This window comes from Strix aluco, chromosome 26 (assembly GCF_031877795.1).
Source record: "Strix aluco isolate bStrAlu1 chromosome 26, bStrAlu1.hap1, whole genome shotgun sequence".
Classification (NCBI taxonomy): domain Eukaryota; kingdom Metazoa; phylum Chordata; class Aves; order Strigiformes; family Strigidae; genus Strix; species Strix aluco.
The window spans coordinates 7857011-7874997 of NC_133956.1; the positions used below are offsets into that span (position 1 = coordinate 7857011).

General features: G+C 44.3%; 1 protein-coding gene across 1 annotated transcript; it reads left to right on the top strand.

The window, feature by feature from the left end:
• The first annotated feature begins 2547 nt into the window (after nt 1-2547).
• On the top strand, nt 2548-16969 carry STX12 (syntaxin 12). Its single transcript, XM_074850733.1, has 9 exons — nt 2548-2741; nt 6193-6262; nt 8222-8321; nt 10184-10321; nt 11188-11231; nt 13125-13230; nt 13690-13762; nt 13931-14013; nt 15511-16969. Exons 1-9 carry the CDS (start codon nt 2630-2632, stop codon nt 15601-15603), a joined length of 819 nt encoding a protein of 272 aa, XP_074706834.1. The 5' UTR covers nt 2548-2629; the 3' UTR covers nt 15604-16969.
• Nucleotides 16970-17987: the final 1018 nt, after the last annotated feature.

The window sequence follows — 17987 nt, forward strand, 5'->3', positions numbered from 1 at the left end:
AGATAAGGGATAAAGTTTAATCGCAAATTGTTATGCACGCTCTTCTTCTAAACACCTATTCAATATTCTCCCACCGGTTTATTGACTAATGATAAATTCCAGGCCTTTTACAGAATCACAGAATCATCGAGGTTGGAAAGGACCTTGAAGATCATCTAGTCCAACCGTTAACCCAGCACTGACAGATCTCAACTCCACCAGATCCCTCAGTGCTGGGTCAACCCGACTCTTCAACCCCTCCAGGGATGGGGACTCCCCCCCTGCCCTGGGCAGCCCATTCCAACGCCCAACAACCCCTTCTGCAAAGAAATCCTTCCTAAGAGCCAGTCTGACCCTGCCCTGGCGCAGCTTGAGGCCATTCCCTCTTGTCCTGCTGCTGGTTCCTTGGCTCAAGAGACTCCTCCCCCCTCTCTGCACCCTCCTTTCAGGGAGTTGTAGAGGGCCATGAGGTCTCCCCTCAGCCTCCTCTTCTCCAGACTAAACCCCCCCAGTTCCCTCAGCCGCTCCCCATCAGACCTGTGCTCCAGACCCTGCACCAGCTCCGTTGCCCTTCTCTGGACACGCTCGAGTCATTCAATGGCCTTTTTGGAGTGAGGGGCCCAAAACTGAACCCACTCATCGAGGGGCGGCCTCACCAGTGCCGAGCACAGGGGTCAGATCCCTTCCCTGTCCCTGCTGGCCACGCTAGTGCTGATACCAGCCAGGATGCCATTTCTGATACAAGCCAGGATTTTAGAAAGCCTGGAGCATTCACTGCCTTTCAGAGGCGTAAAACAAAGCAATTGACTCAACAGTAAAGTTTTTTTTACAGTTCAGCAGGTATTCTTGATTAGCAGCCCTGGGGTCGCCCTGGGGATTCTCCACCATATGGCTCCCAAGAATTAGCAAGGGACATCAGTTTACACACACACAAACCATACATACTCATTAGATTTCCTGGAAAGGGGTGTCTTATGATAATGAGTTCCCAGAATTCATTTACATAGTCTGGGCACGCGTAGTGAAAATAGGGTGGGGGTCTTCGGTGGTTGAGGGCAGAAGTAAGCAGTCTCCTTCACAGTGGTCGCGCATTGACCTTTCCAGAGCGGGCGCTGTGCAGTGGAGTCCAGGAATCACACAGAATCCCACAGAATCGTCTAGGTTGGAAAAGACCTTGAAGATCATCTACTCCAACCATTAGCCTAACACTGACAGTTCTCAACTACACCAGATCCCTCAGTGCTATGTCAACCCGACTCTTAAACGCCTCCAGGGATGGGGACTCCACCACCTCCCTGGGCAGCCCATTCCAACGCCTGACTACCTGTTCTGGAAAGAAATACTTCCTAATATCCAGTCTAAACCTTCCCTGGCGCAGCTTGAGGCCATTCCCTCTTGTCCTGGCTCTGGTTCCTTGGCTCAAGAGACTCCTCCCCCCTCTCTGCACCCTCCTTTCAGGGAGTTGGAGAGGGCCAGGAGGTCTCCCCTCAGCCTCCTCTTCTCCAGACTAAACCCCCCCAGTTCCCTCAGACACCACTTACGTGCCTTGGGGTAAGGATTGGGCCTGGGGTGACTGGGAACCCCCAGGTCATTTCTGCTCCCAGCCCATGCACGCTGGGAGCGGTGGCGTGTTCACGTGAAGCACTATTTTTGCTTGCGTTGTACTCACTCTGCTTCCTGAGCAGGGACCCCGACTGCCTCTGATACTGCGAACGGCGTAAGATCAGCTCTCTGGAGTCACCCTCCAGTGCCTTCCCCTCCCCAGGGTCACTCTGACCAAGCCTTTCTACCCGATCTCCCGGCTGGCTGGGGTGCCAGTCCCCGCTGGGGTGCTGAGCCTCCCTCCTAAACCAGCAGAATCATCCTCCCTGTACAGGGTCTCTGTGTCTCTTTGTTCCAGCCCCCCCATCTTAGTTTTCCCACTCTAGGAGTTGCCCAAGTGCCCACTGAAGGCCTCGAGTCTGCTCCCAGGGATTTCCCTCGGGAGCCTGACGAGTGTTTCAACCTCACCTGAACAAAGGGCCCCAAGGGGACAGCTGAGACCCAGGAGTCCTTGAGAAACAAACGGAGCAACGCACAAGCAAAGTTTGTCTGAAAAATCACAGTTTGGTCTTAATAATCGTCAGAAATTCCTTCGTTTGAGCCCTTTCGTTCCCCTTCAGGCGCTGCAGCAGCGTTTAGCTAAGCAGGCCTAAGGCGTTCTCTGCCCTCTCCCGCCAGCACGGGTTATGACCAGCGCGATCGCGGGTCCCGGCACTTGGCCGCGGGCTGAGGCGGGGCAGGAAGCGGCGGGTGCGGACAGAACCGATCGGTTCCTCGGCTCCGCGCACCCGAAGCAGGAGCGCGGGCCCCGCCCGGGACAGAGACGGGGGCTCCGCTCCGCCCCCCTCCGCTCCCCTCCGCCCCCCTCCGCTCCCCTCCGCCCCCGCGGCCCTCAGGCGGCCGAGGCCCCGCCCCCGCCATCCCCGTGGCCCCGCCCCCAGCGGCGCGCGCCCCGTCGCCATGGCAGCCCGCGGGCTCCCGCCCCCCCGCCCCGCGCGCATGCGGAAGCCCCAGAGCCGCGCCCGGCCGCGGCCGCGCATGCGCAGAGGGCGGCGCGGGGGCTCTGTCAGCGGGGCCCGGCGGAGCCGCGCTCGCTCCCGGTCCGGCCATGTCGTACGGCCCGCTGGAGCCCGGCCGCCCCGGGGCGACGCCCCCGCCGCGGGACTTCGGCGGCATCATCCAGACATGCAGCGCCAACGTGCAGCGCATCGCGCAGTACAGTGAGTGCGCCCGCGCTCGGGGGGAAGGGGCGGCCCGGCCCGGCCCGGCCCGGCAGCGCCCCGTGAGGAGCGCCGAGCGCGGCGGCCGCCTCGCCGGTGGTGCGACGGGCAGCTCTCCTCGGGGTCCCGCGGGAGCCGCCGCGCACCCCCCCCACGCCTTCCCGGGGCTGGCGGAGCTCCGCCAGGGCGGTGCCGGGCGGGGGTGCCCGGCGCGGGCGGACCGGGGGTGGCCCGGCCCCGGGGACCGCCCGGGGGGTGCGGGCCTCCCTTCCCCGTGGCCGCGGACACACGTCAGCCGGTAGCTGAGTTTTCTCCTCCGTACGCTGTCATGAACAGCTTGCGTCTGCCGCTCCCCTGGGCCAAGTACGCGCTCCTGTCGTTTCTCGGTGCGGCGTCTGTGTCACCCTTACCGAGCTGCGCCCTCCCCCAGCAGGACGGGAACCCTCTGCAACCCCTGGCGAGAGCCCGGCGTCTGGTTTGCCTTTGGGTGCCTTCAGTGAGGAGCTTCTGTGGGGGCAGGGAGCCAAGGGCTGTCACCCCGCCTTGCACGGGGCACCCGGGAGGTGCTGCTCTTGCAGGGGTTGCTGAAGGCTGATCTGAACTCGCCCCTTTCCTCTTGACGGTGCGGGCAGAGTTCCGCAGGGAGACCCTCAGCTGCTGAGCAGATTGGTATGAAGGAAACGGTGTTGCGGGTTCTTGGTCATATGGTTGTTGTTAGAGAAAGTTATTGGTATTGTAAGCTAATCCTAGTATTGATCTCTGAAGTACTCCCTACTAAATGAGTCACTTCCAAAACAGTCTTTCACAGAATCATCTAGGTTGGAAAAGACCTTGAAGATCATCCAGTCCAACCATTAACCCAACGTTAACAGTTCCCAACTCCACCAGATCCCTCAGCGCTGGGTCAACCCGACTCTTCAACCCCTCCAGGGATGGGGACTCCCCCCCTGCCCTGGGCAGCCCATTCCAACGCCCAACAACCCCTTCTGCAAAGAAATGCTTCCTAATACCTAGTCTAAATATATAACCCCTTCCTAAGGATACTGCCTCTGCTAAAAAATGCATTAATCGTCCAAGTATCCATGCAATTTTTTACGGGTGAGGTCAGTTGAACATGTTGGTTCCTCTGAAAGTTGGTGACTTCTCCAATATGATTTTACAAAGCTATTAATATTGCTGAAACTTCTTTGCTTTTGCTCAGTCATGTTCATTTCCTCTTGGTATAGGCATGACTGCTAGTTGAATTGCTTCTAAGTTCAGCAAATACCACGGGTTGTCTGGGTTTTTTTCCTTTTTTTTTTTTTTCTTTACACCCCACCTCGCTTGTGTGGGACTTCTGTGAGCCTCCCCTTCTAAGTAGTTCAGCTTCTCTTTCTCATAGGACAAGCTTCCACTGTCTCATGACCAGCAGCCATCCTATCTCAGTGTGCTGCCTATCTCAAATGAAACAAATAACCTTACAGTTTTTATCAAGGTGGGTGGGAACACACAGAACATCTGACTTAATGTTATGGTAATTAGCTTTATTACACATTTTATAAAAGCTTTCCATTCAAACCTATGAGGAGAAGAGATACTGAAGCCTTAAGCCTGCTCTCATTTCTCCATTCCCTGTAGGGAAATCAGGAAGCAAACAGAGGACACAGATGACTCTTATTCACTCCTTCTGGGAAACTCTGTAGAGTTAACATTTCCCACACAATGTACAGAAAACTGGTGACCTAAGCTGGCAAAACTGTTGCTTGCAAGACTGTTACATTACCAAAGCATGTAGATCAGAGATTTAAATGTTTTAAGTAATCTTAAGTGTAAAATAGTCAGTACGTGGAAGGCTTTACAGCCTAAAATTGAAAGGGTTTGGATACAGAAAGCTGTTGGCTGAGGGGGCTATGTCGATATGTATACCCACTCTTCAAAGAATAAAGGGCTCCAGCCCCTTCCTTTGGCCTCCCAGACACTTTACGCTCATTTTGTGTAGACTCTGTGTATACAGAGTATCTAGACATTACAGCGCAAATGCCATTTGCAAAGTCCCTGCTATCTGCCTGCAGAGTATAGCCCTTGTGTCATTTGTCAGTTCAACTTGACTATGAACTTTTCTGACCTTCCTGTGGCTGACAGAGCTGTGAAATACGTGCAGTCTGGCTTGCTAGTAGCCATGTTCAGCTGTGTCTGTAAGAAGTTGCTAAACAACTGTATGAGCAAATAGAAGTCTAGAATTCTCACTGACAATACTCTCGCTGGATGCAAAAGGTAGAATACTTGCATAATTACTGATTAAATCATATCGCGGCCTTAGCTGAGCTGCCATTGTTATAAGCCATTGGACATCACTTTAAAAGAAGTGGCCATTGTAGGAATCTGATGTTTCTTCAGGATCACATTTAATCCACTGAAGTGGCTTGCTCCAGGCTGAAAGCAGATATTACACCAGTAGGATGTCACTGAATTGGAAGTAGCTCTTGTTAAATTCATGGGGTATTTCAACTCAATTCACCTGCCTGTAGAACTATAATGAGTTGATCCTCCTTGGTCTTGCCTCTCTCGATGCTTGACGGGATAGCACATGATTTCATGATCAATTTGAGCCAATCAGACTTTGTACCACTGTCGTAAGTGGTGCACCCAGCATCTTTAGCAATGCTAAAAATTGTGTGGCTGCAGAATAAAGTGGATCAGCTTGTTGATCTGTCAAAAAAAAAAATATTCTAAGGTAGAGGGAGTGGGGAGAGATGGTACTTGCTTTTCAGGTAGGTTAATGGTTTGGTGTGATTCATTGTGTGGTTGCATGATCACTAGTGCCTACATAAGAAAAATAGTGGAAAAACATAGGAGATAGGGGAGAAAGAGGGCTAGAATTTGTCTTCTCGCTACAACATGATTTTAAATTGATGCACGCTAACTATGAAGCTGTTCTGGAAAGATTGTTTGTGCCAGTATTGCAGAAGTTTTGGGCTATCATGAGTAGAAGACTTCAGATTTTTTTTTTTTTAACTGATGTCAACCCTTGGCTTTTTTTTTAACAGAGCACTAATAACGTAAATAACTTTAGAATATGTTCAAGTGTAGTAAAGCTGTTCTGCAGTAGTTATAGCCTAAAATACAGAAATAACAAGGCTGGTAGAACCAAACAGCTATGTTAGTTGGTCTAAAAAGGTTGAGAAAGAGGAGTGCACAAACTTCTAGCTCCACAGACTTGTCTTCAGGGTATATATGTTCTCACTTCCTTATCTGAAAGTTAGTCTGTTAGGCTGGATTATGTCTAAGTGGGAATGTTTAAAATACACTTTGCATTTAAAGCAAAAAAATGTAAGTGTTGTTTTACCAGCTTGAGTTAAGTCAACCATTGAGAGGAATCCTTTGGGGAAAGCTAGAAGAATACACTCAAGAAGGAATAAAATACACTAGAACTTCTCTTACTAACTTCATTTTGTGATCTCTCTATCTTCAGCTGCTCAAATAAAGAATTTGATGAGCCAGCTGGGAACCAAGCAGGATTCCAGCAAGCTTCAGGAGAACTTGTAAGTATTAAATGAGCAAACATTTGTATAGGTTCTCTTTCATTTCTGCCTGTATTCTTAGAGGAACAGGGCTACTTGCTTTGGGAAGATGCTTTATTAGATAAATTTGATAAGTCCTACAAACCAAAAATGACTAGCTGCATTGTTTACTGGGTGAATTAAGGTGTTTCTGCAGCACTCTGGAGAAGCCATTCAAAACTGCTGGATAGGAATGGTTAGAAACAGTATAGTTTATTTAGAAAGGGTAGTAGTACATCAGCCATGCATTAGCTGTACTCTGAGGACTAGCCATAGTAGCTTCACTTGTGGTTTAGAAGAAATGAATGCCATACTAGGTACTTGCTGCTCACATAAGAGCAATAAGGAAGACCCATAACTGATGAAAAAGTAGCTGCTAATACAATGGATTTAGGCACTAGAAAGATTAGCAATCTTGTATGACAGCCAAAACACCATATATAATTTTGGAAGAATAAAATGCCAGTGGGGGACAATATAGAAGACATTTAAACAGGCATAGTCCAAACTGACCCCTAGAGAGACTGAACAGGGAGTCTGTATGTCTCTGCATCTTTTACAAACTTGTAAAGCGTAAATAACAAGTTATGAGGAGAATAATTTCTGGAGTCATAAAAGAAAACTTGAAAGTAAGTTCTTCCATTATCTCTTCCTGTGACTGTGCCTTGAATCTCTGAATATGCAGCTTCCCTATTTTTTATAATAGCTGATTTTTTTGATAGGTTCATAAGTTGTGGTGATAGCTACATACACTGCATTTGAAGGATGAGATCAGAGCCCAGTTGAGACAGAAGGGAATTTGTTTGCCTGAGCTGCTCAGTTGACTTGATCTGTGTTTAATCAGTAGATTAAAGAACTAATCACCGGCGACCAAACAAATGTCCTTCCATTTAATTTCATTGTCGAAATGGCCCGCCTCTTTAAGGTGGGAGTGGTTGCACTCCACAAATTGTCAGTTGCCATACAAATTTAATACCAAAATGCATGAGTGATTTGTCCAGCTCGCATATCGCAGGTCAACTTACACAATACCACGGCCTGAATACTTTGTGTATCTGTTGGGCTAAATAGGTGATTTTCACTTAAGTGTCTTGTAATCATTGAATACCAAAAAAAATTGCTTCTCGTTGTAGTATTTTGTGTCTTTCTGGTTTATAGTATTAGTTTTTGTGCATATGGCTGCAAAATAAAACTTGTGGTTCTGTTCTCTGTGAAGCACTAGTATTCTTTCTGTTAAACTGCATCTCTCATGTACAAGATGGTGTCTTTACATCAAGTTCAATGTAACATGTTTTTATGTATTGTGGTACTGATGAAGGTGCTGCTGCACCGGATCCTTTGCAACAATAGCTTTGTATTGCAACACTGTTGGAAAACATACTCAAGGGAAAGCCTTGCACTTCCCAAAGTAGAAGCTGGATCATTCCTCTATTTGACCGTTAATTTTCACAAAAATGTAGGGATTTAATATCTCTGAGTCTCTGTACTTTTATCAAATGTACATTTAACCAATGGAGTTGGTGGTTCTCAAGCAAACAGTTAGTTACCAATTGGTACCTCTAGGAATTCACCCAAAAAAGTGATTATGTTCACTGAATAAAGTTGTCTTTCCCTTGAATTACTCTCTCTTATGCCATTGGAGAAAAATATCTTTTTAAAACTACTGGATTATACTAGTTAGCAGGGAGCACAGAACTTCTTTGAATCTTTTTTTAAAATGTAGTCCAGAGTCAAGTTGATGGTAAAAGCTAAAAGTACATCTCTGTTCCATTGGGTGAAAAAAAAAAAAAAAAAAAAACCAAAAAAAACACAAAAAAACAAAGCACCATAAAGATGTGTGATCTCAGAACCCCTACTTGGTCATTATTTTGGAAACTGAAATGCTCAGAGACTGCTTTCTGGGTAGGAGCTTGTGTAACTCCTTTTGAACTTTTATTTCAGACAACAGCTACAGCATTCTGCAAACCGCCTTGCCAAAGAGACCAATGAATATCTAAAGGAGCTGGGGTCTCTACCACTTCCTCTGTCTGCTTCTGAACAGGTAGGCACACAGAATTTGTCTGGACGTATTTTTAAATTGCTCATTTCATGAAACTAGCTTAGACCACAGCCTCACAAAGCTTGAATTGGCACAGCTGAAGAGGCAGCAGCCTATTGCAATGAAGAATGTTGTTGAAGTAGGGAAGTACATTAAACTGGCTACACCCTGGCTGCTTATATGACACTGGGAAAACAATGTTTCCCAGTGGCAAATAGGTGTAAAACTTAGTCACCTGAGAATAAGAAGCACTGAATGTTTGGGGAGAGCTGAATATGCAATTCTGTTTTTCTGAGTCAATTTCTGAAAAATAATCCTGTTTACAAAGTGCCTGGTGATGTGAGGCAGTGTTTTAAGATGCAAACTCATAGCAAACTGCATGTCAGTATGAAATGGGATCACGCCAAAAAGCTTTGCCTTGCATGTGATTTATGAGCAGTGGGGGGGAAGCTGACTCACCTTGCTCGTATGTGAATAAAGCAGGATATAGTGAGGCAATGGTTATGACTTTACCTCTTGCTCCCTCGAGTACCCCCTCCCTATGGGAAAGAGAAGGGACAGTCCTCTGCTGTTTGTGTTTTCTTGCTCTCCTTTAAATCACTACCACAGTATTGATATATCTGCTGTTGTGATACTGTTGTGGGATGATCTGTGGATATGGGTCAGCCGATGTTGTCTTAGTCTAATTCTGTATTTAAAGGTTTCTATGCCAGTTGTAAGCATGGCCACGTTTTGCCTCTTCAGCAAATATTTTTCAGTTAATCTCCCTCTGGTGAGCAAAATCCTGTCATGTGCATCTCACTGAATGCAGCAGTGACTTTTGAAGCCTAGTGAAGCCTGTTGGAGCAGTCCAGTCAAAATCTGCAGGAGCTGGCATGAACATGCTGAGGATCTCCTCTGGCAGAAGGGTTGCTGCTTCCAGACAGTTCAGATGGAATCTGCAGTGTATTATGAGGCTGCTGTAGTAGATTATTATAGAAAAAAATTAATTGAAAACATTTATTTCCTTGAAATGGCTGTTGAATTGATAGAAACTCATTGAAGGATTATGATACTGGAAAGCCTGCAATTTGAGACAGCTGCTGGGAATCTCTGTAATGGAAGACATAAGAACTGACCAAAGTATTGAGTGTCCTTGGGACAAACTTTTTCACAACTTCTTGTTTCCCATAACAGGGATGTCGCAACACTCAAAGGAGACATTCTGTGGAGGCTGAATAAGTTGATACTGTAAAAGGAGGATGAAAAGGAATACTACAACTAATGTTTTTGGAGAAAAAGTAAACTGAAGTGGTTATCAGGACTAAGGATATTCTCTGATCAATTAACAGCAGGCTTGTAGTGTGGCATGGCAGGGAGAGACAGCTTATGAAACTGGGGTAAGGGGTGCAGCCATTAGTTCTGAAAGTGTGGGGCATCCTAGATTTGTAAGAAAGTCAACGGAGTTGTCTTATCAGGACAAGAGAAAGTTAAGTACTACTGAGTTGGCTAAGTAGAGGGTAAAGGCATTATAGGTATACAAAAGGTACATAATTAAAGGTGGTAGATTGCTGGAATGTGATTTGAATAGAAGTAATGGTGTAGAAGACCTCTCTACTTCAGACTTAAAACTAGATTGAAATTAGAGAACCTTATTGCACAAAACTGTTCTGCAATAGGCAAGGCGTAGAGCATTTGGTGTAACGAATTAAAATAGGGTAGGCTTTTTGTTCTCTCCAGTGCCCCAGAATGCTGGAACCAAAAGATCCCTTGAATGCCAGCATTCACTGTTGTTGTTATTATGATGATGTTTTTTTTGAGAGTCTGGCAGTTACATTATCATGAATGGGAATATCTGAACACTTGTTTTTGTTTCAATTCTTTAGCGCCAGCAGAGGCTTCAGAAAGAGCGTTTAATGAATGACTTCTCCACGGCCTTAAATAACTTCCAGGCAATACAGAGGCGAGTGTCAGAGAAGGAAAAAGAGACTGTAGCAAGGGCGAGAGCTGGCTCCCGTATCTCTGTAAGTATTTATAGGAATTTTGTGCTGATATGGTGAACTACAAGTCTTTGAGAGATCTTATACTTGCCTACCAACTTCATAGTTGTCTACTGACACATTAGTGAGTGCAGCTGAGACCTTGGTGCATTAGTTTTGTCATTCCAAATGCTGTAAGCAGACACTGAGTTCAGTGTGCTCTTTGTCAGTGTTAGCAGAGAAGGGAAGAAATCCTGGTAGTTGCAAATGTTGCGGAGGATGAGATGGGGAGTCCAAGTATAGTTAATAGCAAAGTATTGCAGGTTGCTCTTTGCTTGACATCAGCCCTAGACTATAAAATTTAAGATGTTAGTTGGAAGTTTACCACACCTTAAATTACATCTTAAAATCTCACAGTATGTTTCTTTATTTTCTTATAGCCAATATCTCAAATGTACGTTCAAGCCTTCTCCCTATTATGTTTTGACAAACCCCTGTGGCTACGTTATAAAAAGGGCAGTGAAAGCATTTTCCTCCCCTTGTCTTGGGGCTTTGTGTTAAGCATGCATTCTTAATTTCTACAAGGGAACACATCTGTCTGTTGTATTATGCTCTAAATTTTTTGCTACGTGTTGAGAAAGGAAGTGACAACAGCAGCTGATCTGAGTAAATGGACTAGCTGCTTTTGATTGCTCAGTTGCCTCTGATTTGCAGAGACAATCTGAATCTAAAAATTAAATCTGAAGATGAGTCCTAATCTTAATTAACCTAAGTTAAATCTGAAAGTTGAAGCAACAGTGGCATTCTCAAAGAACTCTCCGGACAGTGTATGCCTGTGTCTTCAAGATACTCCTGTTGATTTTGTGAGTGATCCTGGTAGCCTGCAAGGTTAACTCATTTATCTCTTCCAGGCTGATGAGCGGTTCAGAGAAGAACAGCTTGTTTCATTTGATAGGTAACAGCTTCTTGTTCTCTTGATGTTCTACTTTTAACTAATGATGTTACACTTTTAACTAAATACAATTAGAGTTCTTGTGGTAAGATACGTTATCGAAACTTGGGCCAGGCTCTGCTAGCTGAATGCAAAGCAAAAAGATTTGAAATACAATTATATCTTGTAATACACAATGTAAAAATTTAACTGCATACAACAGTATTTTATCCTCCTTAAATGTAGACTGTGTGATTACTGCCCTGAGGGGAGTAGTAGAGTCCCTAGTATGTGGCAGTTGGAGCTCCTGGTTTTCTGGACTGTGAGCATGGGATTATCCCTCACTGTGACTCTTTCCACAAAGAGCTCTATATTTATTTCATGGGTTTGGGAGCTCTAGCAACCCAGTTGGAGCTATTACAGAGTAGTGGATGAGGCTGCCTTAAATGCAGAAGTCCTGGACACTGTGCACTGGCAAACTAATCCTACAACGTGCACAAAACAGCATTACTGTCACCTGTCGGATAGTTGTATGTGCCTGCATAGTCAATAGGTTTGTAAAATGTTATATCAATGGTAGAATGTGGTAAAGAGAACTCAAGGCACTTCAGAAGTATCTGTGATTACTGTGTCTGTTTCTACTGTATGTTTGAGAAAACTGGAATGAAATCTGTTGGCTGTATCTGTACAAATCCTTTAACTTTCTAAATCAAGAGACCTAGCTTACATGTCTCATTTAGACATCCTCCCTCTGCAAACTGCCCTTCACCTGATCAGCTGCCTGGTGTGCATTCCCTGCGTCGCCCTGTGCTTTCACATTCCAAGTCAGAAGGGAAAAACCCAGGTTGTTCAGTTATACAGATGCTGTGATGAGTCTGAAGACCTTGCAGCCTAAAGCAAGGGGAACCAGACAGGTACCTGCTCATGCAGAGGCTCTCAGCTCAGAGATAGTGGCACACAGCAGCTATTCCACATTCAAAGTTGTTTTTGTGTGCTACATGTCAGAAACTTCTGCCTTAAATATCTGAAAACCCTACTGTCATCTGAGAGCTGGAATGGTCAGCTGTCTCTCTGACCTAGTCACGTAGTTTATCTTCATTTCTTTTGGCACTTTGAGACTTTAAAACTTATTATTTAGTCTTGTACACCTAACACTGAACATTACGGTGCTTTCCAGCACACTTCTGTTTGTTGAGAAGAGGGAGATGTTGCCCTTGAAGAACTTCTGTGCTGAACATATAGATGGCCTTGTATTATAGGTACTGCCTTCACTGTAATTGGTGTAACTTGTGCAGCAGTTATGAAGTACCAGCTTATCAGGAGAGAGGTAGACTGGAATGCAGAATTATTTGGTTTTTAACATTTCTTTTGGTGTGTGATTTAATTTGAAGTTCTTACTAGACTAATGACTTAAAATACTAAAACACTTTATTCTTATCTCCAAATGCCAGAGAGCAAGTGAGAATCTTTGAATCCAGATGCTTGTCAGGTGTTCTTTTGTTCTGATAACGTGCTTGCGGGCTACTCTATCAAAACTTTCACCCTGATTTATCCCTTTTGGGGGGATTGTGAGAAGGAAGGAAAGTACAGGTATTTAAAAAAAAAAACCCAACCTGAAATAAGGAGGTTTCTTCTAGAATGCTATAGATAACTAGAATGTTCTAGAACAGAGTATTCTATGCATGTAACTGCTTTCCAGTTTCTTTGCTTTTCTTGATCTGTCCCTTTTTTCCAGTTGTTCCAGTTTGTAACTGTTGTCACAAATCAGTCCTGTCTCTGTATACAGTTGCAGGGCCAGGAACCTGGGGGTTGTTCTGTAGGAAATTTTTACTTTAACTCACTGGCACTTTGCTATAAAGAGTGTGGACGTACCTATACTCAGAGAAAGAGTCGTACTTTCTTTCCATCTCTTTCCAGTGGTGAAGATTGGAATCAAATGCAGTCTCAGGAAGAAGATGTGGCAATAACTGAACAGGACCTTGAACTCATTAAAGAAAGAGAAACAGCAATCAGGCAATTAGAGGTGACCAGTAGATCCTGCACAGTTAACAGTATTGGGAGATAAACCAAAGAAGTCATGCAGTGCTAACTAATGGGATGGGCTGAGGAGATCTGAAGGTGGAGGAACAGAGTTCCTTGTAGAGAGGATTGATGCCAAGATCAATCTCCCTGCTCCTGTTGAAGGAGACTAGGTATATTTTCCTTCGGTGTTGACTGGTGGTCCTTCAGAGGTGGTAGGAGCCACTCATGTTACAATGTTCATCTCAGTGTGCTAATTGCTAGTGGGATGGAACAAATACTCAGTAGCAGGAATATTGTGGGCTCCTGTGTTAATCCCAAAGTCCATAGAGAGTAGCATCAAGTCAGTGAATGATGGTATCTACTCTGACACTTTGAGCAATGGTCAGAAGAGGTACTAAGAATAAGGATTAGAAAAAGTGTAACCAGTGTTTGTTATAACTTGTTAAACTGTTGTCTTCAGGCAGACATTTTGGATGTCAATCAGATATTTAAGGATTTAGCCATGATGATTCATGACCAAGGAGATATGATTGGTAAGTGTGTTTGGATAATAGGAAGTTTCTACTTAGTTCAATTACATGTTTTGCCTACATAGATTAAATTTTCCAGTAAATAAAAAGTATTATATTTCTGAATTTATTTTTTTTTTAAACACTGAAGCTCTGAAATATTTTACAATGAATTCTCTTATTTTTCCATAGATAGCATAGAGGCAAATGTGGAAAGTGCAGAAGTCCATGTGGAAAGAGCCAGTGAGCAGTTACAGAGAGCTGCCTATTATCAGGTGAATTCTGTATGCTTGTATTATTGTCCAGTTGAGCAATAATGGAACAGGCATAACGACGTGTACTGAGGACTGCAGCACAACAAACAAGTTATTAAAAACAGCTTGTGCAAGTTGGCACTCACTCAAAATTGTGCTGCATGGAATAGATAAAACACTTGAGTCAAAAACACGGTATTGAAATTAGCCTTTTACTTCACAGGATATATAGTCAATCTGTTCTTTCATGTAGGTCTGCTCAGTGAGTTTAAGTGTTCAGCTGTCTTTGCTGTTCTCAGGAGTTAGCAGAACAGTTAAACAAGAACGAGTTCTCGTGTTGTATCCATCTTGTAAGCATAGCAGCCAAGACACTGATGTGTGAAAATCCTTGCCTGGACTCGGGAAACTTCTGGTGACTGGGATTTGCAGCACCCATCTTCCTGACTGCTGAGTTTCTGTCCTGTAGTCTGTCCTCCCTGTCCCATCAAATCTCTTGCAACGCTTCTCACTGCTGCTTAAATCTCCTTTGTGTATGATATTTAATGTTTTCTGTAGGTTTCTTTCACCATTATTGTCCCTGTAGGTCCAGGTTCTGTGAAGGAATAAGGGTTCTGCTTCAGTCAGTCCCATACAGAGTTTCACTGCTGGGACTTCAGGCTTCCACACAAGATAAAAAATTGGACTCTTTCAGGCTGTTTGTTGGGGAGGTGCTAGAAGGCAACAAAACTCTGGTGCTGTTTAGCACAAGGGAGGGAAAGTAGCTTTTACCATCTGACAGCATTTAGTAGTATTCTCTCTCTCTGTGGCTTCCTTTCCAAAGTTTAGAGCTACGTTATAAATATAACTTTGGGAGGTATTGGACATGGATGTGTTTTTCTGGATGGAGAAGAAAGTGGTTGTATAAAATTATCCTTAGATACCAAATTAAAAACACTTGGTGTATACGGACAGACTGTAGTTTCCTATGATGAATAAGGTGATCAAAGCTGTAAAATCCAGGTACAGTAACTGTATATTAAATCATTTAAACTGTAGAAATGCAATAGTATTTCCAAAGCCACCCAAAGTGGCCAAGGGGAGATAGTATCAGAGAACTGCTTAGCAGTTTTATTAGTCTTACCTGGAAAATCTAAATAGCTAGAGATGTTTGCCTTTCCTTTGAGGCCATGGTGGTGTCCGATAGAATGAAAAGCATGTGGTAGGTGTTGTCAAGTTCTCTGTTGTAGCCAACGTGAAGTAAAGCTTGCATTTTCCCTAAGAGAAGCAAAACTTGTCACATTTTGACTTAACTGCATCTCTTAGACCACTGTGCTCCTAAAACTAACAACATTTATCTGTAGGATCATGCAGTTTAAACTGCAAGTGTTCAGACTATACTGGTTACTTCTCTTGAATAAGTATGGGTATCAAGTGCTCTAGTTCATCGAAGTTAGTAACATTAACTTGTAGACTTGCTTTTTCTTCTTGTCATCTGTTCCTGGTGTCAGTGGCTTTTTTTTTTTCTTCTTCTTTTATTAGAAGAAATCCCGTAAGAAGATCTGTATCCTGATTCTTGGTCTTGCTGTGGCTTCTATAATCATAGGATTCATTATCTGGCAGACAACAAAATGAAATCTTCACATGGAACCTAGTCTCATTGCTGAGATTTTTTTCCCTCAGAGCGAACAGGCTGACTAGTCTCAGAAATGAATTGACCACCCTGAGAGAGCACAAGCTGGAACTACTTCTAGTAATAGATATTAGCAACTAATGTGCAGATAACTAGTATTTGGAATTAGTGAACCATGGAGACAGTATTTATCAGTTTATATACAAATTACATTGTTTTATGTAACTAAAATCTTGTGGTTTTGCTTTCTGTAATGTATTATTCCCTGTCCCAACTGTATGCTGAAGTGTGATCAGTAATTGGAGATGTCTTGTTTTTGACAAGTGGCACAACTTTAACATTTTGTATGTATGGGTAACTTTGTTGGACTGGAATAAGAATGACATTCAAAGAGGGCACAACACCAATTCTCATTACCTTAATTCAGCAGTTTCTAAAGTCTCCAGTATCTGCCCCATGGTTTTATTAGTCTCCAAGTGGCTGTGGTTCTCGATTCTCTTGAAGAGAAAGATGTTATTACAGATTTGAAAGGCAAGGAGAAATATGCATGGATGATAGTTGGAACCACTGCGTGCTGGTCAGTTTAGCCTTCAGACTCGTAACTGTGGTGTTTAATTTTTTGAGCGTGGTTGTGGTTGTCTTTTTCCAAAATGCATCATTTGAGGACAGAATGTTCTTTGACTTATAGTAGTCTAACAATGCAGCTTCCTTAGAGAAACTAGGTGGTGGTTTATTATTGGACAAATCTCTTCTCACGCTGACTCTCAAGCACTAGAAACACAAAGTTTGGCTGCTCGCTCCTAATTGGTTTTAGAAGCTTCCAGGGAGAAAATCACACAAAGATGAGGAAGTGGGCACTTAAGTTTACAAGCTAGCAAGATAGATGAGTATTAGCTGAAATCTTGCTTCTGAAGAAGTACTCTTGAAGCTCACTTGTAGTGTACTAGTAAATATTATGTGTGGCTTGTGAACATCTGGTATTTTCCATTCTTTATGAAACAGAAAGTGCAGAAACTGGCCAAGTGAAATGCTAGGTTTTTCAGACTGAGAATGTGTGTGCAAATGAAAAAGATCGCTGGTTCCAACTGTCTTGCTAGTAGAGCTGGACAGAACGTAGCAGCCACTCCCCGCTTCGCTGTAGCTCTGAACTGACATGCACTGAGGGAACAGTAATCTGTCCAAAGCCCAACGGAGTGTGGTAAATGCAGCATACTGACCCATTTTGTAATTAATCCTTATTCCATGTCTCCTGTATAATAAAGTAAATGTGAAAGCTGGGAAGGGAGTGTGTTATCCCAATTGCACAGTGGTTTGCACTATTGCGCCATCATTCCATCTAATAACCATCAATAAACACTTAAAACCCTATGTCAGAGCTTCTTTCTCTTGCAGTACAGACGTTGGCATGGGTATGTTTGCAGTTCCCTCTGTAAGCAGGGTAGAAGACTGTATCAGCAGCAGCAGTGTTTCCTCCAGCTTTAGTTCCGTGGTCCCTGATTCTTAAGAATGAAACTAGGTGGAAACACTAAATTACTTGCACGTGGATATATAGAACACTCCTCTGCAGAGGCCTGTACTGTAACTGATCACAGAAAAATCAATCTGATGCCCCAGAACAGTGTTGGGTCAACTTTGACTTGAAGTTTGACTAGAACTTGAAGCCTTTGCTGAGCCTGTATGGTAAAATCTGAGTTGAAAGTAAGGGAACTGTGTATGTTCTGCTCCTTATTTAAAATATTCCTCCTAAATGGTAGAGCCTGCTGCTTTGTATGCTGCCTGCTGCAGGGGCAGAGTCCTTTGGATGTCACATCTCTGTATGAAAATGAACACACTTGCCTCCTCACTTAAAAGGGAACCTGGGTGCATTTTTTGTAGGATCCATCTTCACTCTAGCCTGTTTTAGCCTTCTGGGAACTGGAATTGAGAACACTAGTCCAGCTTGCTGGACTCGGGATTGCTGTAATTGCTTGACTCCTTTCTCCCTTTTCTTTACGTTGAACTTCCAGTGGAACTGCTGCAGAGCATGTTTTTGACAGCAGTCTTGACTAATGTACCTGAGTGTGAAAAATCACCATCAGAAACTCATCGCTGTTGCTGCAGCATTCTGGCACTGAGCGTTCCTGGCACTCAGATGTGTTTTCTACCACTCAGAGTTGCTGGAAACTTATTCTGGGAAGTCTGGCGCTCGCCGCGACAGCCGGCGAAGGGATGAGCTTGCTCATGCTGCTTGTCGCGGGAGCTGTCCCTGCTCTGCTCAGCGTGCGGGGTCCTCTGAGGAACAGCTCTGGGGGGAGCTGCAGCTCGCTGGGATGACACTGGAGAAATGTGATTTTTCCCTCATATGAACTCAATTATCTGTACTTGTAACAAAGTACATGACCCGTAT